This window comes from Pipistrellus kuhlii, unplaced genomic scaffold, assembly GCF_014108245.1.
Source record: "Pipistrellus kuhlii isolate mPipKuh1 unplaced genomic scaffold, mPipKuh1.p scaffold_m20_p_2, whole genome shotgun sequence".
Lineage (NCBI taxonomy): Eukaryota > Metazoa > Chordata > Mammalia > Chiroptera > Vespertilionidae > Pipistrellus > Pipistrellus kuhlii.
In genome coordinates this window covers 129,236,749-129,261,498 of record NW_023425515.1, presented here as the reverse complement: position 1 = coordinate 129,261,498, position 24,750 = coordinate 129,236,749, and the positions used below count along the sequence as shown (strand labels likewise).

The window sequence follows — 24,750 nt, the reverse complement described above, 5'->3', positions numbered from 1 at the left end:
CAGGTCGGGGTGTGTGCAGGAGGCAACCAATCATGTTTCTCACATTTGAAGTTTGCCTTCTACTCCCTAAAAACATCCTTCTGTGAAAACAAAAAAACGGGCTCTGAAGCCACATAAAGTATGATGTCTGAGTTAAAATGGGTTTAAGCCATAATACAACAAAACATACTATTAACATCTATTTATAAATCAGTAATTTTAATTTATCTGCTTTGCAGTCTTCTTTCTGTTAATGTGCAAACTTGACCATGCTAAGACATTAGTAAATTTGTGTATAAATTTTAAACAGCAGCTTCAATGCAAACAATGTTTCCAGCAGTGGTATTTTGGCTAACAAATCTACAAAACAATCTCACTGTTGATATCTGGAATGAGGCTTCACAGCATTATTTTAAGTCAGTCAAAATAGATACACAGTGAATTTACTGGGAAATGTACCGGGAATTCTGAAAGCAGGAATTACATTTGGGGGGGATCTCCTGTCATTCAGCAATAGACGTGTGTTTTAAGATGATGGCTTCTTAGGAACGGGAAATGAGCTTTGTACTGGCAGGGATTTTGATCAGAAGCCATTTTTTAAAAATGCTTAAACTTTCCTAAGTGGTAAGTTTCCCACAATGGTCACAATGTCCAAATGAACTAAGAGTCATTTGTGTAGGAAATTTTCTTCCACAGTAATGTTTTTAGGTTATTTAGTATCAAAGAATGTTCCATTTCCATTTGATTTGCTGTGACTTTGAGAGCAATACAAGAATAAAGTTGCTTTTCTAACTCTTCACGAATTTCACTTGGAGCACCACGCAATAGGTAGTCTTTGAGTAACTGACAGGCTTTTGCCAAGTTCGGTTGTATCACTTCTGAAGTACACTTCATTGTACTCTGATCACAGCTAGTTCGACAATCTGTGCCATAGACACAGTCCAAATCAGACTCACAGTGACGATCCTTTATAAGTTCTTTCAGGTTTGTCTCTGGCACAATTTTTCTCATGTCCACCATTTTCAAATCATACTTATCATTATATCCGAGGTTTTTGGCACTAGTATCGCACATGAGGAAGTTTCCATAGGGGCCGTGGAAAACATCTTCCACAAACTCGAGAAGTCCTATGGCTATTTTAGCCTTTCTGGGCCACGATGGTGTGAACAACTGATCCATGCTTCTTCTGAACCCAGATGGAATAAAAAGTTCAATGACCCATGGAAGGCTTATTCCATAAAGAGAGGTATATTCGACACTTTCCATTACATAGAGATCGCCACAGAATCCCATTAATTTGGGGGTATGTTCCTTATCTTGAAGTATCACCATGAGAAGAAACTCATTTAATTGAAGAAGTGCCCATGCTGACTTTGCTTCTCCCAAGGAAACCTGGCCGTCTTTGTCTCCATCAGCCACCGTCAAGATGAGATTAACCAGTTCAGAGAGGTTTCCCTGGTCACCCAATTTTGCCTATAAAGATTAAGACGTTAGTAAATGAAAAAATTACTAACTTCCTTTATGGAGATAATCATGCTAAGTAATAGTTTTGCTACTATGATGCTAAATGAGTCAGAACTATATTTTATGAAAATGCAATAAAACTTGGCTAAGTTTATGAAGAAATGGCCACCCTCAGTCCCATAACCCTCTTACACTCTGCATAAATAGTTAACTAAGACACTAATTATTCTTGGCCTTATTCATACATTTACTTGCAAAATTGCAGTGTAATGTGCTCATATCCAATTATAAGAAGGGTCAACAGAAAATTATTTTTTGTAGTTATCACATTAATGTAATTATTTTAAGTTACATTATTCTAATAATGAAGGTAAAAAATGTATTTCCCTGAAAGGTTTCTTGAGATAAAATAATTTGGAAATGTAAGCTCTCAGAGAAAAATTATGAGTGGTAACTATAAAAAGATTCTTTCTAAAAGTGTAATTGTTTTCATCTTTTAATACTTCTAATTAATCTCTGAGCATTTCTTTAAAATTAAAAAAATAATTTGCAAATCAGGTTGCACTGGTTTTATTTAATCTTTTCAAAATGTATCAGCTACAATGTCAAACTATAGAACTCCCCTCTCATATCTGGACATTTTTAGCTTATAAGTAAATATCTTCCACACATTTTTTCTTTTCTTTGAATTATTTCTCTCAGGAGTCCTAATACAGGTCAAAGAATAACAACATTCTTGTGGTTTAGAATGAGGTCCTGGCAATTCCTGGCAATCAGAAGAGTGTACTGATTCACACTAGCAACATGCGAATAGATATACTTACTTTAAAGAGACTGTAGACCATTTCTTTGAATTTCTGTACAGTAGTTCCCCTCGTTGGTTTATCAAATAACACTATTTCTTTTCTTGGTTCCAATTCAGTTCCAAAATCAAGATGAAGTGCTTGTTCCATTTGACATTTCACAACCCCTGGTAGATTATCCCAAATCCCTAAATACATCTATGTGAAAAAGAATGGCAAGTTAGGCTAAGTAGGAAATTATCACTATATTTTTAGTGTCCTCCTCTAAAAACACACACATACAAATACTGAGACTGTGACTTCCTTTTTAAACTGAAAATTAGAAATCATACTCTGAATATTTTTCCTCTTAATTTTTTAAATTACAGAAGTAATGTTTGCCTAAATATGTATTTTCCAACCATGATCATCAATTTTATTTTTCTATTTTTTATTGTGGAAAAATTATAAAAACATAATATTTGCCGTCTTAACCATTTTTAGTTTACAGATCCGTGGTATACATTAATGAAGTTGTGCTACCATCACCATCATCCTGTTTAGAAGTCTTCATTTTGTAAAATAGAAACTCTATGCCATTAAACAATAATTCATTCTTACTTCTTTCTTCCCAGCCCCTGTCACCTAGAAAGGTAGAAAGTAGAAACTTTGTCTTTATGATTTTTGACTACTCTCTCATATAAATGGAATCACACAGAATTTGTCTATTTGTGACTGGTTTATTTCACTTAGCATTATGTACATATTGTAGCATGTGTTCGGATTTTCTTCCTTTTTAAGTTGAATAATATTCTATTACTAATACATTATATTTTGCATTTCCATTCATCTGCCAATGAGCATTTGGATTGCTTCCATGTTTTTGCTATTGTGAATTATGTTGACCTGAACATGGTGTGAAATATCTCTAAAATAACCCCTGCTCGCAATCCTTTTAGATATATACCCAGAAGTGGAACTGCTGGATCATAAGGTCAATCTATTTTTATATTTTTGAGGAACTGTCATACTGTTTTAGGCAGTGGCTTGTACCATTTTACATTCCCACCATCAGTGCACAATGGTTCAAATTTGCTGTTTTTTTTTTTTTTTTATAGTAGCCATCTTAATTGCTAAGAGGCAGTATTTAATTGTGGTTTTAATTTGCATTTCCCTAATGATCAGTGATGCTGTGCATCTTTTCATGTATTTATTGGCTATTTGTATGTCTTTTGTGTGTGTGTGTGTGTGTGTGTGTGTGTGTGTGTGTGTGAAATATCTAAGTCCTTTGCCCATTTTTAAATCTGGTTGGTTGTTTTTTTTGTTGTTTTTTAGGAGTTCTCTACAGATTCTGGACATTAATCCCTTATTAGGTATATAATTTATAAATTTTCTCTAATTTTGTGGATTGCCTTTTTCTGATACTGTCTTTTATTTTTATTTTTATTTTTAACATTTTTTATTGATTTCAGAGAAGAAGGGAGAGGGAGAGAGAGATAGAAACATCAATGATAACAGAGAATCACTGATTGGCTGCTTGCTGCATACCCCCTATTGGGGATTAAGTCTGCAACCTAGACATGTGCCCTTGACTGAAACTGAATCCAGGACCCTTCAGTCCACAGGCCAATGCTCCATCAACTGAGCCAAATCAGCCAGGGCTGATACTGTTTTTTGATGCACAAAATACAAAAATTTTCAGGAAGCCAACTTTGTCTATTTTTACTTTTGTTGCCTGTTCCTTTTGGTGTCCTACTCAAGAAATCATTGCCAAGTCCAATGTCATGAAGTTTTTACCCTAAGTTTTCATCTAAAAGTTTTATAGTTTTAGATCTTACATCTATACCTTTGATCCATTTTGTAATTTTGCATATGATATTAGCTAAGGATCCAACTTCATTCTTTTGCAGGTGGATATTCAGTTTCCCCAGCATCATTTGTTGAAAAGATAGTCCTTTCCTATTGAATGGTCTTAGCACACTTGTCAAAAATCATCCTGTTATAAACGTGAGGGCTTTTTCTGAGTTCTATATTCTATTCCGTTGATTTATATGTTGATCATCATTTCAGTATTACTGTTTTAATTATTGTAGCTTTATAGTAAAATTTGAAATAACAAATGAGAGTCCTCCAGGTTGTACTTTTTTTTTTTTTTTTTCAAGATTGCTTTGGCTATTAAGGGTTCCTTGAGATGCCATATTAATTTTAGGAGGGGTTTTTCTATTTCTGCAAAAATTGTCATTGGGCTCTGGCCAGCGTGATTCAGTGGTTAGAGAGATCATGGGTTTGATTCCAGGTCAAGGGCATGGGTTGAAGATTTTATCCCTGGCCCTGCTCAGGGTGGGTGTAGGAAGCAACCAATTGATGTCTCTCTCACATCAATGTTTCTTTCTCTCTCGTTCCATTCCTTTCCACTCTCTCTAAAAATCAATGGAAATATATATCCTTAGGTGAGTATTAACAAACACAAAGTCATTGGGACTCTGATAGGGGTTGCACTGACTTTGTAGATTCCTTGGGTAATATTAACAAATTAACAATATTTAGTATTCCGACCCATGTACATGGGATGTGTTCCATTTACTTATGTCTTTATTTCAGAAGTTTTCATTGTACAAGTCTTTTACCTCCCTGGTTAAATTAATTACTAAGTATTCTTTTGGATGTTATTGTAAGTAGAATGGTTTCCTTAGTTTTCTTTTTGCTTTGGCCATTGTTAGTGTATAGAAATGCAACTGACATTTGGGTGTTGATTTTGTTTCATGCTACTTTGCTGAACTCACTTATTAGTGCTAATAATTTTTGTGTGTGGAATCTTTAGTGTTTTGTGGTGTTTTTTTTTTTTTTTTTTTTTAATCAGATCATAGAATCTGTCAAGATTCTACTTCTTCCTTTCCAATTTGGATGCCTTTTATTTCTTGTCTAACTGATCTGGCTAGTGGCCAGAAATTCCAGTGTTTTGATGAATAGAAGTGGCAAAAGTGGGGATCCTAATCTTGTTCCTGATCTTAGAGGAAAAGTTTTCAGTCTTTCACCATTAACACGTTAAGCGCTCTGTCAGTCACTGGTGCCTGACACTTTACTTTTCGTCCCGAAGACAAAACAGGCTGTGTGCTTAACGTGTTAAGCTGTGGGTGTTGTTTTCATATGGGTTTTACTACTTTAAGGTAGTTGCCTTCTATTCCTAATTTGCTGATTATTCTTATCATGAAAGGGTACTGAATTTTGACAAAAACTTGTTCTGCATCAATCAAGATGATCCTTTTCTTTTTTCCTTCTTTCTGTTAACGTGGTGTATTACACTGATCGATTTTCCTATGTTGAAACATCCTCACATTCCAGGAATAAACCCCCACTTCATCAGGATGCATGATCACTATGATCTCTTTATTATTATTATTTATTTTTATCCTCACCCGAGGATATATGTTCACTGACTTTTTGAGAGAGGATATATGTTCACTGACTTTTTGAGAGAGAGACAGAGAGAGACACACACACACAGAAAGAGATAGAGAGAGAGAGACAGAGAGAGAGAGAGAGAGAGACAGACAGAGAGAGAGAGAGACAGAGAGATGAATCAGAGAAATATCAATCAGTTGCCTCCCATGGGCATCCAAAGGACTGGGAATTGAACCTGCAACTATGTATGAGTCTTGACCAGATATTGAACTGATAACCTTTTGGTGTATGGGATGATGTTCAAACCACCTGAGCCACCCAGCCAGGACTGTATGATCCTTGTAATTCACTGCTGAATTTGGTTTTCTAGTATTTTGTTGAGGATTTCACAACAGTGTTTGAAAGGGATATTGGTCTGTAATTTTCTTATAGTGTCTTTGATAATTCTGGCCTCACAGAATGAGTTAAAAAGTATTCCTTCCTCTTCAGTTTTTTTTAGAAAAGTTTGAAGTGGATTGATGATAGTTCTTTTAAAAAATATATATTTTATTGATTTTTTTACAGAGAGGAGGAGAGAGGGATAGAGAGTTAGAAACATCAATGAGAGAGAATCATCGATCAGCTGCCTCCTGCACACCCCCTACCGGGGATGTGCCCACAACCAATGTACATGCCCTTGACCAGAATCGAACCTGGGACCTTTCAGTTCACAGACCAACACTCTACCGCTGAGCCAAACCGGTTTCAGCTGATGATAGTTCTTTAAATGTTTGATAGAATTCACCAGTGAAACAACAAGTCCTTTTCTTGTTAGGAGACTTCTGGTTACTGATTCAATCTCCTTACTGGGTATATGTAGTTCTATTCAGATTTTCTATTTTGTGTTTCTAGCAATGTCCCCAATTCATCTAAGTTATCCAATTTGTTGGTGTTCAATTGTTCCTAGTACTCATATAATCTTTTTTATTTCTGTAGAATCAGTAATAATGTCCCCACTTCATTTCTAATTTTAGCAATTTGAGTTTTCCCTCTTTTTTCTTAGACCATCTAGCTAAAAGTTTATATTTTCAAAGAACCAACTTTTGGCTTCATTGACATTTTCTTTTGTTTTTTTTCTATTATCTTTCTTTTATCTGTGCTACAATCTGTATTATTTATTTTCTGCCGAGACCGGTTAGAGCGTCGGCCTGTGGACCGAAAGGTCCCGGGTTCGATTCCGGTCAAGGGCACGTACCTTGGTTGCGGGCACATCCCTGGTGGGGGGTGTGCAGGAGGCAGCTGGTCGATGTTTCTCTCTCATCGGCGTTTCTAACTCTCTATCCCTCTCAATTCCTCTCTGTGTAAAATCAATAAAAATAATAATAATAATATTTATTTCCTTTTGCTAGCTTTGAGTTTAGTCCCCCCCCCCCCCCAGTTCCTTAAGTTATAGATTAGGTCGTTTATTTGAGACCTTTCTTGTTTCCTTTTTTTTTTCTTCAATATATATTTCGGCTCTTTTTTTTTTTTTAATGTTAAATATACAATTTACTTTCTCTCTGAACATACTGTAAGGAGAAAGGCATTAAAAAAAAAAGGAAGTGTTGTGCCCAGAACATGATCCCCAAGGACCACCAGGGAGCCTGAATTCCAAGCTAGCATGGGCTCTGTCCCACTCACGCCGACAGCATGACGGACAAGAGAGCGAACTTCCACAAGTCCAGGTGTTTCATAAAGGTGGTGATGTCACTGCTTTGGCTGACCTGATTGGTTGGGTGAGGGCTAAGGTCCAGTTAGCCTTTCTTGTTTCTTAATGTGAGCATTTATAGCTATAAATAAATTTTTAAAAAGTCAAATTACATAAAAGGATGAAAGGCAAAATTTTCCTATGTTCATTTTCTTAACCCCATACCCTCAAATTAGTCACTACTATCTAGCTACTTATCAAACTAACATTATATGCACTTTCTATGTGCTCTAGTCTATGAATTTATTTTATTATTTTATTCCTTATAACAATACTATAAAGTAGATACTATTATTATTCTCAATTTACTGATGGAAAACTGAAGCAGTGATGTGAAAGTAACACCACTATGTGACCTACCATGCCGAAGCCAGCATTTGAGCCCACCCAGGCAGACTACTCTTGCTTATATATAAAAGACAAGCAGGGTTAAATTAATTATATAGTAATAACATTAATCCAAACAAAGCAGATTACTCCCTTGCTTTAGGTCCTCTAATTCAATTTGAATAAAATCCAAAGTCCTTTCCATTGCCTGTTTGACTCCATAAGAACTGGCCTGGCCTTTTCCCCTAGTCTGGTCTTACCACTTACCCCTGGGTCCCTATATCCCTGCTACACTGGTCTTTCTCTTCCTTAAGCCTATCAACTTTATTCCTGTTTCATGCCCAGCTTTGTTTGCTGTTGCTTCTGCTTCGAATGAACTCTCAGAGATCTTCATACAGTTGTCTTCACATATTCAAGTCGCAGCTCCTATGTCACCTTAGACAGGCCTTCTCTAACTGCGGGAGGCTAATTCCAGCAGGTCATAAATGTGATAAGTTTCATCAAAAGGCTGATGAAACCTTGAGGCTTCAGCAGGGCTGAAGAAACATATTCCCTTCTGAGTGGCCAAAAAGCATTTCCTCACCTAAAGATTTGCATAAATTATTGCCTGTTGCCAACAGCTAAAGGCATTTTAATCTAATGTTAAATACCTGAACAGCCAAGACCGGTTTGGCTCAGTGGATAGAGCGTCGGCCTGAGGACTGAAGGGGCCCAGGTTCGATTCCGGTCAAGGGCATGTACACTGGTTGCGGGCACGTCCCCAGTAGGGGGCGTGCAGGAGGCAGCTGATAGATGACTCTCATCGATGTTTCTAACTCTCTATCTCTCTCCCTTCCTCTCTGTAAAAAATCAATAAAATAAAATAAAAAAATAAAAAACACACACCTGAACAGCCAAAGGCTATTACATGCCAAAGGCAGTTCCCCCAATCTGACAATGCCTATTGTATTCTAAACCTTAACCTTTGATATATATATATATATATATATATATATATATATATATATATATGCTTTGCTTTAGGGCAATTTGTGTTAATAAAGAGCAAGGGGTCCAGAGATTCAAAGAATTTGGTTACTGAAGGTAAGCCCTCCTCTGGCTCCCCCATGGATTACAAATTTATATTATATTTCTAGTCTCTTTATTAATTTACATGCAGTGCCTTCTCCAGATTCCTAAACCCTTCTAGATGCTGGATATCACCCTGGTATTACCTAATACCCTGTAGAAGAGATCCTCTTCATTCTCTTACCCATCACCCTATTTTTCTTCACGGCTTTTAGCACTGTCTTAAAATGACCTTATTTGTTCATTTACTGACTCATTTATTAGCTCTTCTCTCACATGAAACATAAGGCACAGGAGGCCAGAAGCTTTACGTGTCTTATTCTCCAAGGTCTCACCCAAAGTCTTAAACAGTTCGTATCATGTGGTAGATATTCAAATGTTAGACTTTGCTTCAGAAATTCTCTTAAACATTGTTAGCATCAACTTAAAATATATTTTAAATTTCTATAAGAGTAATTACAGAAATTTACATTGGAAGTTACAAAATAATATAAAGAAAAGATGGCCTTAAAAATCATGTAATATTCCTCTACCCAAGGTTAACCAGTGTTGATGTTCGTTATAGTTTCTTCCAGCCTAATAGTATTCTACTGTTCTAATTTATATTCCTTTGATGGTAAGTGAGGTAGAGAGTTTTTTTCAGCATGTTTATCAGTTAGTCATAGTGCTTCTTTTGTGGCTTTAGTTCATCCTGTCCTTCGCCTATGCCTGTGGTTTAGTTTTTCATTCAGGTGTGAGCTCAAGTGTTAGAAAGGTCTCTCTGATCACCTCCTCTAAAGCACACCCCCGCCCCCTGCATTCTCCACCAGTTGGCCCTGTGTATATCCTTATAAAACACACCACATCCTGTAATTACCTATTTATCTACCAACTATTTATATTCCCCACCCCTCTGGGATTATGTAAGATCCATAAAGGAAGTAATCCTACCTATCTCAATCACTGCTGTAGTCCTAGTAACCAAAACAGTGGCTGGAATATACCGGGAACAGGGCATCAATAAACATCTCTGGGATGAGTGGATCAAAGCAGAGAAAACTGGAATACATAAAATGTCCTAAGGCTCTGATTCAGTCATTCTTTTCATAACCCTTTAGTTTCAGGCAAAATTGGAGTGTGCCATCTGTAACGTTTATTCATAATGTCCATACCTGATGGCTGGGCTTGGTAGATAAGCATTTTCCAAAGTAAAGAGTTTCTGTTACACAAAGGCTATTACACGCGGGCCCATCAATAACTCCATTCTTGTACTTGTCACACTAAACACAGGAAATAAAGAAGAAGTTAATAGAAAAATGTTCACAAGAAGAACACAACATAAAGAGATATTTATATTCTTTAAGAGAAGGCTCCTCAATAAAAAGAACTTGGTATTGGATTTGAATCCATGTCTGTTCTTTATTAGCTCTATTATGCTGAGAGACCTTGTTGCAACTAGGGTGTGCATAGGATTTTGAAACTATTTTTCCAGGTAACATGGTCTAAGGTGGTATGGTAGCTACTTTCCCCAAGAACAGGGGAACTCTCTTTTTAAAAATAGCTCTCTGGTGCTCTAACTGGTTTGGCTCAGTGAATAGAAAGCATCAGTCTGGGGACTCAAGGATCCCATGTTAGATTCCAGTCAAGGGCATGTACCTTGGATGCTAGCACATCCCCAGGAGGGTGTGTGCAGGAGGAAGCTGATGGATGTTTCTCTCTCATCAATGTTTCTAACTCTCTTTCCCTCTCCCTTCTTCTCTGTAAAAAAACCAATAAAATATATTTAAAAAATATAGCTCTATGGTTTTAAAATAAAGTTTAAATTACAAAAATGTTTTAAAATAACAAAATAAAGTTAACTCTGTCATTCTTGACATCATCCAAAAATAAGAAATAAACGTGGGGTGTGAACACACAGTACAGGGTACAGATGATGTGTTCTAGAATCGAGCACCTGAGACCTGTAGAATTTTGTTAACTGGTGCCACCCAAATCAATTCAACAAAAAGGGGGAAAAGGAATAAAATTAAAAAAAGAAATGCAAGCTCTACCTTTGATAAAATAAAGTGCCAATGTAACCCTAAGACACAATAAATGAGATGGCCTGCCAAATTCAGTGAAAATTACACCAGAGTCCAGACACATGCTGAGATTAAATACCTGCTCTGACCTCAATTCTCAGACAAAGCTGGCAAAACACTGCACAGGAGGTACATCTGAGGAGAAGAACCATCGCCCTGGTCTGCACTGAGGGTGTAAGGGACACAGCTGTGGGAACATCCAAGGACTCTGTCTGGCATCATAAAGTGTCAGGGCAAGGCAGTGCTGAATGGGAAAATCCTTAAAAATGTTATCTATGTTGGAGGTAGTCTGTTAATGAAACGGGCTGGAAAAAAACTATGTATATCATGAGCAGCTTGTAATTGTCAGGGAGATATGCAGGCTTAACCAGTCTGAGTGAGCGTCTCTCTGTCTCTCCTTCACACACACACACACACACACACACACACACACACACACACTGTGGGCACAGCAGCTTCACCACAGGCTCAGTTCACTGCCCCAGTTGCTTCCTATAATATTCAGTAGCGAGTAACAATCAAAAGAAAACAAATACGAGGCTTGTATAGCAAATATACAAGATAAAGAGGAAAGGAATAGGAAAAGCAAGTGTCAGATAAATAAAATTTCCAGAAAATGTCATGAAGCAGAACAAATATTATTATTTTATTTTTTTTCTATGTATTTTATTGATTTTTCACAGAGAGGAAGGTAGAGGGATAGAGAGCTAGAAACATCGACGAGAGAGAAACATTGACCAGCTGCCTCTTGCACACCCCCTACCGGGGATGTGCCCGCAGCCAATGTACATGCTCTTGACCGGAATCGAACCTGGAAACCTTCAGTCCACAGGTCGACCCTCTATCCACTGAGCCAAACCAGCTTCAGCAGAACAAATGTTATTGTGAATTCAAAGGACTTAATGAAAAGGTTTAAAATAAGACTTCAACAGATAATAAGTGCTCAGTAATAGCAAGTTATTTTACGTAGCCAAACTTTTTTTTCAAGTAAAAGGCATCAAATGCTTTTAGACACGTAAGGACCAGAAAATATAACATACAATAGCATCTCTTGAACCATTAGAGAATGAATTTCAGGCAACCAAGAGATGAATGGAGAAACTAAACATGAAAGCCAGTTGAAATGTTGGACTGGGATTAAAACAACTCTGGGAACCTATTTCTTGATAATTATTCCTACAATAGATGATAGTTAATAGATGCTTACAATGTGTCAGGCACTGTTCTTTTATTATCATGACAACAACCCCCTATTATGTCCATTGAACCTGTTGTTATACCTATGGTAAAAATAAAAAAAACAGAAATATATGTTAAGTAACTTTCTCAAGGTCACACAGCTCATTCTCTTTAGCACTACTGTATATTGTTCAGAATGTTGATATTATAAACTACTAGAGGCCCGGTGCCCGAAATTCATGCACGGTGGAGTCCCCAGGCCTGGCCAGAGACCAGGGCCGACTGGGGCCAGGCTGATCAGGGTCAGGCTGGAGAGGAGGTGATGGTTGCCGGCCAGTAACAAATGGAATGAATGCCAGATGCCGATGCTGCCACCACTGCGCCCCACCACTGCGCAGTTCCCCGCCTCCCCCTCTCCTCTTCTTTGCTGCCATGCTGCCATGTAGTGGGTGGGCAGCAGGCCAATCGGGGCCTGCCAGCTGGGAGAGGGAGAGAGGGACAGGGCATGGGAGGTTAGCCACCAGCCCTGAGGAGGGAGCCGGCTCTTGGCCCCCCCGGGAAAGGGGCCTCATCTGCTGCCACCCACTCCCAGTTCCCCATCCCAGCCTGGGGTCTGCCAGCCAGGGGGAGAGACCGAGGGAGGTTGGCCGGCTGGGGGAGTGGGGAGAGGAGGAAGTGGGGGAGGGGAGTAGGTTGACTGTGAAAGCGCATTGACCACTAGGGGGCAGCTCCTACATTGAGCATCTATCCTCTGGTGCTCAGTGCATGTCATAGTGACCAGTCGTTCCAGTCACTTAGGATTTTATATATATAGATGCTAGTAAAAGTAATAAAACTCAAGGAGGGGACATGTAAGAAGATGGCATGTGGCAAAAGAGTGTTGATTTTCTTATTCACAGTCAAAAGATAACATTTACATCTAATAAGTCAAATTACAGAGACAGAAATATATTCAAAAGTATAGATAAAATCACTTGCAGAACTACTAATAATACATTGATTAAAATTAGGTGGAATAAAGAAGATGGGATGAAACAAAGTATAAAATTTTATTATTGCTTCTAATAGGAACATAATCTTTTATTTTTATTTTGTATTGGTTAATTCATTATTTCTGCTTTCTTTACATTTTTTTCTAATTTAATAAATTTTTAATTCAGCTTTTGTTTTTTGCCATTTATTAATGTAATTAAGACTTTATATTTTATTTTTATTGATTTTATAGAGAGGAAAAGAGCAAAACATTGATTTGTTGTTCCATTTATCATACATTCATTAGTTGATTCTTGTATGTGCTCTGACCAGGGATCGAACACAGAACCATGGCACATTGGGACGATGAGCTACCCAGCCAGGGCTTTGATATATTTTAAGTTATATATTATTGATGTTATCTCCTAGATACTTAAATTTTCAATTTGCACTTTCTCTTTGGCTCAAGAATTAAAAGGATAATTAAAAATTTTCCAGATAGATTTTTGTTAATTTCAAGTTTTATTGTATTGTGACTGGGAAGTATTGTTTCTGCCATTTCCACGAAGTGGGATATCGATATTAAGGTTTGGGTCTAACACTTCCCACAGTTTGATGTGAGGACAGAATAGCCCTGGAGAGATGGGGAGCCCTGCCCAGGTGCAGAGTGAAGTGCCAACGCCTAGGCACTGTGCCCCTCAGCCATCAATAGCAGAGGAGTTCCCGTGAGCCCCTGGCCATGCCTGCTTTCTCCTTCAGACCTGGCTGTGTTAGGTTTCATCTTCACAGGAGGAGCAGTGCAATAGTTCTCAGACTCAAGTTTGGGAGGCGGGATCACACAGAGAGATGCTCAATATTTTCTTCTCCAGGTTCAACTTGTCTGGATTTTTAGGAAATGCAGAGCCATCTGTTTGGTATCTTAGCTTGATACCAAACGGCCATCAATTTCATTGGTACGTTTATTTATTGAGGCAAAGGTGGTGGGAGTTCTGAGGCCTTATTCATAAGCTGGGATGAAACCTCTGAAAGGTACGGTTTAGGTTTTCCAAGGAATTAAGATTGTATAAACCACATTCTCTGACCACAAAGAAATAAAAATAAACGCAGACATGTGTGGAAACTGAAAAGCACATTCCTAACTAATTTGTGGACTAAAGGGAAAATAACAACAGAAATGCAAATTATCTAGAACTGAACAACAAAGGTATACAAATGAAAATCTGTGGGATGCGGCTACCCTGCAGTTCTTATAGGGACACTGCCAGCTCTAAACACAATGATGAAAAAGCAAGAGACAATATAAGTAGTTTCACTCCACTAAAGAGGCTTAAAAAAAAACCCAAAAAAAACCCCAACAACAAACCATTGTTATTATAACAATAACAGAGTAAGCCCCCCAAAGAAGTAAAAAAAAAATAATAATAATAAAAATACAAAAACCCCACAGAAATTTATGGGAAAAAAGACCAATGATACAAAAAGCTAGTTCTTTTAAAACTTTAACAGAGAGATGAACCTTTAGCAAGACTGATCATAAGAAAAAGAGGAGGCACCCTGGCTGTTTAGAGCATTGCCCCAATACCAAAAGGTCATAGTTCTACCCCTGGTTAGGGTGTGTGTGGAAGGCAACGGATAGATGTTCCTCTCACACTGATGTTCCTCCCTCTCCCTCCTCTCTCTCTCTCTCTCTCTCTCCCCTTCCTTTTTCCCTCTAAGATCAATAAAAATAAGAAAAGAAAAGAAAAAGAGGAGGCACAAATAAAGATGACTATAAAATATAAAAGAAAGGGAAATGATAGTGAATAATATAAACAATTCTATGGCAATAAGCAATTGAAATAAAACTTTTTTTTCTAGAAAAACATAGATAACAAAATGATGCAAAAAGAAATAGAAAATCTGAATAAGACTAATAAACATTAAAAAAATTGAATCAGTAACGAAAAGTATCAGATCAAGGTACAGTCTAGGAAGACCTCAGGGTGCGGTAAGTGAAAACTAGGCAACAACATAAATGCCCATCAAGCGAGTGGCCGAATAAATTGTGGTATATTCAGCCGAAACTGGTTTGGCTCAGTGGATAGAGCGTCAGCCTGCGGACTGAAAGGTCCCGGGTTTGATTCCAGTCAAGGGCATGTATCTTGGCTGGGGGCACACCCCGGGTGGAGGGTGTGCAAGAGGCAGCTGATCGATGATTCTCTCTCATTGATGTTTCTCTCTATCCCTCTCTTTTCCTCTCTGTAAAAACTCAATAAAATATGTTTTTAAAAAATTGTGGTATATTCATATAATAAAATACTATAAAATACAGTCATTAAAATGAGAGAATTTGGCCTATACACATCAAATAGAAAAATGCTGAAAACAATTTCAAATGGAAAAGGTTGTAGAATATGTGCAGTTTAGTATAATTGAAGTTTAGTAACACACAGAGCAATATTACATATTATTTATATGCCCCTATACACTCAGTGAATGATGAAAAGGTGCTGGCAAGGACTCACACCAAATTCTCGACTGTGGATCCTCTGGGGAGGAGGAAAGAGACTACCAGGGAAGATCAAGAGAGCTTCAGCTGGACTGTGGTCATTTTCTTCTTTTTAAAAGTGAAGCAAATATGGTGAAAGGTTCAGATTTGCTAGTAGATGGTAGATACACGGAAATTTATCATATTGCTTTCTATGCCTCATCACTGTCCTAAGAGCTTTTCACGTATATCTCTTTAATCTTTACAACCTCCCTACAAAGAGCAATTATCTCCATTTTACTGATAAAGAAACTGAGGCAAGAGTGGTTAAGAAGAGGTTAAGAAACTTGCAGAGCAGGTTAATGGTGGTGCTGAAATCTGACGAACTCAGCTAGTCTGCCTCCAGAGCCTGAGCTTTTACCCACTGAGGTGAAAGAACCGGAATGACTGTGCCGGAGAGGATAAAGCAGGCCTCAGAACGGCGGGGACAGATGCCCGTCCCAGGGCTCCTCCCGAGGGGACCAGGTCACGGTCACCCCTCTGCACAAGCACCAAGTGGGGCCAGGACGCCCACCTTTGCTTCCTGAGGATTCACACACACGTCTGACACATCGCCCAGTGCATATGAAAAGCACTTGCGGAATGGATGAATGAATGAAGTGGGTTCTGGGTCTTTAACCAGTAATGGGGCATTTTACTAAGGACAACTTCGGGGACAGGACTAACAGCTATCCCCTTCGACCGTCCTGATCTGTGGCCCCTGAGTCTGGAGGAACACTTCATCCATAACTCTGCCCAGGTCCAGACTTAACCGTGACTTTTTCACAATACCCATCTTCCAATGAATAAATAATCGTAAGGCTGTGTATTTCCTTCCTGAGCCTAAATTCTTCCTCCCTTCTTTCCCTATGTTCCCAAACATATCACCATTTATGTTCATGTTATCTTCCCTGGCAGGAAGTAAAAGGATTTGAAGACACTCCCTTCTAGCACAGAGTTTGGTATTTAAGTGTCTGATAAATTTTCAATAAATAACCACCATATAGAACATGGTGATTTGATTTTAAGACCTCATTGAAGATAAAATTAATACTTTTCCATACAATTGAAAGCAAACCAAACGAGGACAAACCAATCCCTTATCAGTAAACTGTTAAGCAGTGAAGGTAAGTCTGGCATTCAGCTACAAGAATCACATTCTTGTTTTGAGCAAAGGCCTGGAGCCAACCCTGCCTGGAAGAGGCAGTCACAAAGAGCGGGCTCTTCAACTTAGGGCTTCCACCTGAACCAAAGGCAGATTTCCCTCATGCTTGTTCAAAAAGGATGGTTAGCCACACACTGTTCTGTTTTGTTTTTCAGACAGGGCCATATACAACTATAATCACTGTCAGCAATCTGACCTTCTAGCTAAATATACACAGATATTACAAAGAATGTTCAAGTTTACAATAGAAAACTCAGAAGAAAACGTCAAAGGTTTGTCCTTTCCCAAGATGTTTTTTAAAATATATTTTTTTAATTGATTTTTTACAGAAAGGAAGGGAGAGGGATAGAGAGTTAGAAACATTGATGAGAGAGAAACATCGATTAGCTGCCAACCAAGGTACATGCCCTTGACCGGAATCGAACCCGGGACCCCTCAGTCCACAGGCTGACCTCTATCCACTGAGCCAGACCAGTCAGGCAAGATTTTTTTTATTACTACGATTTTACTATATACTACCTTCGTTTGCTTGCACATACTTTGTAGTACCAGAAGATGGCGCCCTTGAGGTTTGTAAAATTTACAAACCTCATCTAAGTTGAAGGAATTTCATGAACATGGAAATAGTACCAAAGGGGCAATAACAATGAACAGATAGATGCACAGTACTAGGTTTTAAGTAATTTACCAATACTCATGTTCTAATAATGTATTTGAGGCAATCTTACCAATTGTTCTTACTTAGAAGAAAACAGCAGAGACGGGTTCCAAGTCTCTAGTCAGCCTCCTCTCCCACGCCCTACATCAACTATTTAAAATCTTCACCATTCTCTGCACTCTCACTGTGTCTTCAACTTTTAATCCCCCCCCCCCCCCTCTCCTAACTTCTTTTCCCTCGGCCATTAATAGTGCTCATTACACTCTCCCCTTTCCTCTCTCTCTGAACATACAAACCCCCTCTTCTCTCTTTCCTTTCATTCTGTTATAATATCTCTAATTTACTTTAAAATTCTTCAGTATATACAGTGAGGCTGTGGTGGTGGCGGTGGTGGTATGTATGCATAGTCCAGATGCCACTAATGTCCTAATCAGGAAATGCAGGAATGTACAGGTGCTCAGCTAGGGTTCTAATGAGGTAATAAGGAAACCTATGCTCCACATCTTGGTCAGGACTGATCCATTCGGCCCTGGCCTGAGTGGCTCAGTTAGTTGGAGCGTCACCCTATACACCGAAAGGCTGGCAGGCTCGACTCCCAGTTCCTGCGTATGAGAGAGGCTATCTCTCTCTCTACCTTCCTTTATTTTTAAAAAAAAAAAAAATCAATAAAAACATTAAAAAAAAAAAAGATTGATCCATTTCTAAGATTTGTTAATTAGCAAATTATTGGTGACACCTGTGACCTGTTAAATGTCATGGCGAATGTTAAAAATGGCTATTGGTGCAATTAAAGGTATTTAAGACGCGTGAGTTGGCTAAAATAGGAGATGTTCCCTACCCTTTCACAAGAAGTTAGAGCCTTTATCTTTAGGGAAGTACCCAGGGCGAATCGTTTTGCATCAGAGGCTCTCAAACTTTAGGAGTGTCAGGTCCCTGGAGGTCTTGCTAAACACAGATGTTGGACATGTCTGAGAGTTTCTCTTCCTTAGACTTTAGGTGGGGCTGGAAATGTGCATTTGTAGCAAGCTACCAGATGATACCATTGCTGCTGGTCAAAGAGAGACATTGAGAATCACTGGTTTGGAATTCCCACTTCCCTGATGCTCATTATAAGGGTAATAAACTTGGCTGGATATCATTGCTTCTGCCTTGAGCAAATCTTTCATGACAATTGACAGAGCTCCTAAAGCGACCATTAGAATTTCAGTGAGTTTAAAGACTGATGAGATGAAATGCTGTGTGACTGCTTGTAAGTAAATACGTGCTGAACCAACACCTAACTATGCAGCAGAAATTATTTTCATTATAACCTAGAATGTGGTTATATGGGCGTATTGACACTCACCTATAGCAAACATTTTTCAGTGGCTGCTATCATCTTTCAAAACAGAATCTAAAGCACATGCATGACCAAACTGGATTTGGTTAATTTAAAACTACATCCCAACCAAAAGGTAGAAGCAACCCAAGGATGCATCAATGGATGAATGGATAAACAAAATGTGGCGTACGCATATAATGGAATACGGGATAGCCTTAAAAAAAAAATTCTGACATATGCTTCAAGATACACTATGGAAAACAGTATGGACATTCCTCAAGAAATTAAAAAAACAGAACTACCGTATGACCCAGCAATTCCATTTGTGGGTATTTATTAAAAAACTATGAAAACACTAACTCCAAAAGATTTATGCACCCCTACCTTTATTTCAGCATTATTTAAAATAGCCAAGATCCTGGTATTTTTAAAAATATATATATTTTTATTGATTTCAGAGAGCAAGGAAGAGGGAGAGAGAGAAACATCGATGATGAGAGAGAATAATCTATCGGCTGCCTCCTGCAGGCCCCACCCTAGGGGTCGAGCCCACAACCCCGGCATATGCCCTGACCGGGAGTTGAACTGTGACCTCCTCCTTCATAGGTCGATGCTCAACCACCAAGCAACAACCCGGCTGGGCCTGGTTTTGTTTTGTTTGTTTATTTTTGGCTAAATCTACCCTGTTTCCCTGAAAAATAAGACAGTGTCTTATATTAATTTTTGCTCCCAAAGATGCGCTAGGTCTTATTTTCAGGGGATGTCTTTTCCATGAAGAAGAATATGGTACACATTTATTGTCAAATGAAAATAAAGGAAACTTATTACCTGTATACAGTACGGTAGTACGGTAGTTGTCAACACAAACCAGACAAACTGTGAATCCTACAGTATCAAGAATTTACTCATTTATTCAATGACAATCATGTCATCATCTTCTGGAACATCATCATAACAATCCAATTCCTGAATTTCCTGGTGAATTTCTTGTGACTCCATTTCTTTCAGAATCAGTGGACCAAATCTCTCATGTTTAGCCTGGGGGGGGGGTGCCTTATTTTAGGGGGGATGCGTTATATTTCACTCAGAAGGAAACCTGTAAGTAGGTCTTATTTTCGGGGAAACATGGTAGAAATACAATTTCCAGTCTCAATCATGTGCTTCTTGTTCATTTTTCCATATCCTCTACTACTCTAAGCTTCCTCAGGGTGGGGTCTTATTCGGTACCTCCAGGCTCTAGCAGGGATAGTAAGCACAGGACTAAAACGACACAGTGTTTTATCACTGGCTTGCTTCTTCCAAACTGGCTTTCACCCTTAGTTTCTTTAATGCTTCTCAGGAATGATGTGAATGATTCCAATGACACCACTTGTTTTGGGATCACGGTGAACATCACGTGACCTAAGAGTGCAGCATAGCACATGAAGGCCACCAGAGGCCCATTATAATTTAACCAGTAAGATTATTCTAAGAATAAAATTTATGTTTGTTGAGATTTAAAATAAACTATAAATTCACAAAGAAAAGATTGGCAACCTAAGTCAAATTGGCACTCAGGAAGACTAGCCTTTTCTTCAAAGGAAAAGGTTAAGTTTGTACGTATTTTATTTTTAATTTACTTTTATAGATGTCAAAGAGGAAGGGAGAGGGAGAGATAGAAACATCAAAGAGAGAGAATCATTGATCGGCTGCCTCCTGTACGCCCCCCCCACTGGGAATTGGGCCCACAACCTGGGCATGTGCCCTTGACCGGAATCGAACCTTCAGACCGCAGGCGAACGCTCAGTCCATTGAGCCAAACTGGCTTGGGCAGCCTGGACGTACTTTAAAAACAGTATGTTCCAAGTAAATTGGTTCCATATATTTTAAAAATATAGGGTAATGGAACAAAATGAACATTTGGAGTCAAATAATTATGATTGATCCTAAGCAGATGCAAAGCTAAGTGAAATAATTAGCTATGTACTGCTATCTAACTGGAAACATGGCTCCAGGTATATTAAATCTAGTGTATGTTAAGCTAGTTGTGTAAAGCAACAAACCATCATCTCTAGAAATTAAATCTTAAAAGACACTGTAATAGAATGTAGAGGCTCTTCCATCTTTTAATGCTTCAGTTTTAAAGCACATGCTAATATAACAGCCACAAAAGTTAACCGAATGGCAGTGACTCCTCACTAGTATCCAGGTAGACACTCTCTCTGGAGGAATGTGCCGAAAATATCAACATTAAGTAATGTCCTGGAAAAGGCACAGGGGGAGGAAAACACTCTTCCTCCCTCACCTTTTTTCTTTTTCTTTAGTTAATCCTCACCTGAGGATATTTTTTTCCATTGCTTTTTATTTATTTATTTATTTTACTTGTTTATATTGGATTTTTATTGATTAAAAATTTTTTATAACAAAATCTTCCAAATTTTTTTTTCAAGGCAATGTAACAATGAAATAAAAACCCAACAAATATTGGGATTTCTCCCAAAAGAATAAGCAGTAAACCAATATCTTTCAAGAAAGTTTAGGAAAAAAGAAAGCTAAATAAAATACTGGAATGGAATCCAGAGTACATCAGAAGAAATACATATTTTGTCCATGTGTAGGATTTTTTTTTTTTAGTATTGCAAGGATGTTTCAGTATTAGGAACAATATGGCTAGGTTCCTACTATTATTAGCATCTATCTATATATATGAAAGCCTAAGTGACCAAAATGACCCAGCTGGTCACTATAATGTGCACTGACCAACAGGGGGCTGATGCTCAATGCAGGAACTGCCCCCTGGTCAGTGCACTCCCACAGAGCAGCGTGAGTGGGCTGTGGTGGCAGGTGCAGCGGAGTGGCAGGGCACCCGGCCCCAGCTCAAGCTTCTCACCGGCTGCCTGCTGCTTCATGCCCTACAGGGGTCTTCAAACTACGGCCCGCGGGCCACATGCGGCCGCAGAGGAGTCTGATCCGGCCCGCCAGGTTTTTTGGGCAGTGAGCGCAGCCGAGGTGTTACAGTAGGAATTAGTAGTTCATATAGTCCGGCCCTCCAGCTCTCTGAGGGACCGTGATCTGGCCCCCACTTTAAAAAGTTTGAGGACCCCTGCGGCCTACTACATCCCCTGAGGGGTCCTGGATTGAGAGAGGGTGCAGGCCAGGCTGAGGGACCCACTGGTGCATGAATATGCGCACTGGGCCTCTAGTATTAAATAAAATTGAATTAAATTCCAGTAGTAGCCAATAAAGTTAGGCAAAAAACTAAAGGAAATTGGAGAAACAATTAGTGGAGTTCCATATTAATTTATAGCAGTCAATTCCTTTGACATATAAAAATCGCAATTAGAAAATATAAGGGAAGAAAGAGCCCTACTTATAATGGAAATTAAAATACTAAAACTAAAATACTTTGAAAAGAACTTACCATAAAATGTCAGCAAGAAAACTGTAAGATATTACTAAGGGACACAATAAACTTGAATCCTCATTTTGCAGAAGCTAAATAACTTGCCCAAGCTTATACAGCTAAGGAACGGCAAAGGTAGAGCTCAAACCCAAAGGCCTTTTATTCCAATGCTTATGCTTTTGATCACTACAATAGATATGACCCCTCACACACATATGGAGAAGAAAAAAGACAGAGACAGATATACAGAGAAGAAGAAATTCATGTAGGCTGAGACAGATTGTGATTTTTAATCCTTTGGAGACTTTCACTTTACTGATGAATCTCAGAGAGATCAGTGGGAGGGGGAGCAGGAAGAGATTTAAGCAAAAAAAAAAAAAATGTATATGCATAACCCATGGACAAAGATAATAGTGAGGTGAAGGCCTGGGTGGCGGGGGGAGGAGCAGGGTGGAGGGGTCAATAGGGGAGGCAAAGGGAGACATCTATAATACTTTCAACAATAAAGGTAAATTTTAAAAATACCAATTGATAAGAAATAGATGGAGAGCATAATTTAATCCTTATTTTACTAAAGCTTAAAAATGATGAGAAAATTTTCTGAGCCTAAAGTGTATCTTTTCACTAAGGCTGGCTTAAAAAAAATTGTAGTTTCTCTGCATTTAGGAATTATGATCTTAAAACATATCAAAACTAGTAGTACTCAGACAAATAGTACTAAGACAGTACTAATATTGCATAGGAATTGTTTGATTAGAACTAAGAAGGAAGCAGAAAAAAATATTTTTAAGGAATATATAAAAGGATCTAAGAATAAGATATTACTTGATCAGGATAAGGGAGAGGATAAGATTCGAAAGAGACGAGCCTAGATTTTGTGGCTGCGATTGCCCTCAGATGCATGACCTGAAACACAGTCTTATGGAAGGTAAGAATCTAGTTCAGTCCTTACCAAGGGTGGGAACTTGGTACACCATGCTTTGGGCGGTGACTCTGAAGGCTGAACCCCAGTGGTAACGGTGAGCTAGAAGAACTTTAGAGAGCCTTGGCCAGTGCGGCTCAGTTGGTTGAGTGTCCTCCTATGCTCCAAAATGTCACAGGTTCAATTCCCATCAGGTGAGGTGCACAACGAGATTGTGGGTTTGATCCTCAGTCAGGGTGAGTGCAGGAGGCAACCAATTGAAGTTTCCCTCCCTCCCTCTCTCTCTCCCTTCCCTCCTTCCTCTCTCTAAAACCAACAAAAACACATTAAAAAAGAAAAAGAAAAAGGTCCTCAGAGAGATGAGCCGACTCATAGCTTCTTTTTCCCTTGAGGATTTTGCCAATACTGGGCATGAGCGGAGGTGAGAGCTGCCGCTGGGGATAAGAAATCAGTGAGTCTTTAAAAATAGGAAACTAAGGGAGCATCAAGCATACAGCCAGTTATCCTGTTGGGATATTTGCCAAATCCCGAGGCCTTACAGAATGGGAGGCTAAAAACCTCACCGGACCGCCTTTGAAAAGCAGAGCAGACATTCTGGCAGTCTCACAAGATACAGGCTCACGTTATGAACCTGCCAGAGAGAGAAACTCCAATGAATTCCCAGGCTCTCAGTTAAAACCCTTAGAGGCCTATGCTCTTGGAATAGGGATGAGCCAAAAATAGCTGGAGCAGAGAGAAGGTTGCACTAGAGGTGCAACCAAGCCTCCAGTCCGAACAGTCTGTGATTGGGTTAAGAAGATCATTATACTAACTGACTACCAGAGGGAAAGGAACTTTTCTCTGGAGGCAGTGTGTAAAAAAAATGCAGGGCAGGTCAAAAGACAAAATGACAGGACCAAAAACAAGAGGTAAGCACAGACAATAGAAACAGATCCACAGATGATCCAGACGCTGGAGTCATCCAAAAAGCATTGTGAAATTACTATGTTCATGTCCAAGAAAAAAGGTAGAGAAAATAAATAAAACAACAGATAATTTCAACAGAGAATTGAAATGCATTTAAGAGAATTAGCAAGACAATGTGGCAGTTTCTGAAAAAGTTAAAAATAGAACTACCATATGATTCAGCAGTTCCACTTCTAGGTATATGCCCAAAAGAACTGCAAACAGGGATTCAAAAGCTATTTGCACACCATTATTTACAATAAACTAAAGTTGGAAACCACTCTATAGTTGACCCGTGAACAACACAAATCTAAACTATATGGGTCCACTTATATGTGGTTTTTGAAAAGCTTACACTTAAAAATAATTCCCCTCTGCTGTTATATTTCTTTTTTTTAATTTTTAATTTTTAATTTTATTTTATTTAAAATAAATCTTTATTGTTCAGATTATTACAAATGTGTTCCTCTTCCCTCCCTCAATTGCTCCCCTCCACCAGGTTCCCACCCCACCCTCTGTCCTTTCCCCATCTCCCACTGTCCTCATCCATAGGTGCACAGTTTTTGTTCAGTCTCTTCCCGCAATCCCACTCCCCTTTTCCCCGAGAATCGTCAGTCCACTCCCCTTCCATTCCTCTGATTCTATTATATTCACCATTTAATATTGTTCATCAGATTTTTTAATTCCCTTGGTTTTTAGATTCACTTGTTGATAGTTACGTATTTGTTGTTCATAATTTTTATCTTTATCTTCTTCCTCTTCCTAAAGAACCCCCTTCAGCAATTCATATAATTCTGGTTTGGCGGTGATGAACTCTTTTAGCTTTTTTTTTTATTAGTGAAGCTCTTTATCTGGCCTTCAATTCTGAGTGTTAGCTTTGCTGGGTAGAGTA

General features: G+C 38.7%; 1 protein-coding gene and 1 long non-coding RNA gene across 2 annotated transcripts in view; one reads left to right on the top strand and one right to left on the bottom strand.

Moving 5' to 3' along the window:
- Positions 1–90: 90 nt before the first annotated feature.
- The window catches only part of DIPK1A (divergent protein kinase domain 1A), a 113,486-nt gene continuing 88,826 nt past the window's right edge, over positions 91–24,750 (bottom strand). Inside the window, exons 3-5 of the mRNA XM_036444212.2 lie at positions 9,900–10,007; positions 2,268–2,444; positions 91–1,452 (exon numbers count right to left, since the gene is read on the bottom strand). Of these exons, the coding sequence (XP_036300105.1) occupies positions 640–1,452; positions 2,268–2,444; positions 9,900–10,007 (1,098 nt within the window). The 3' untranslated portion in view covers positions 91–639. The remainder of the gene's footprint in view (positions 1,453–2,267; positions 2,445–9,899; positions 10,008–24,750) is intronic.
- On the top strand, positions 3,501–4,623 carry LOC123652694. The gene is made up of 2 exons (XR_006742158.1): positions 3,501–3,651; positions 3,881–4,623. It is a non-coding gene; the product is annotated as an uncharacterized LOC123652694 (long non-coding RNA).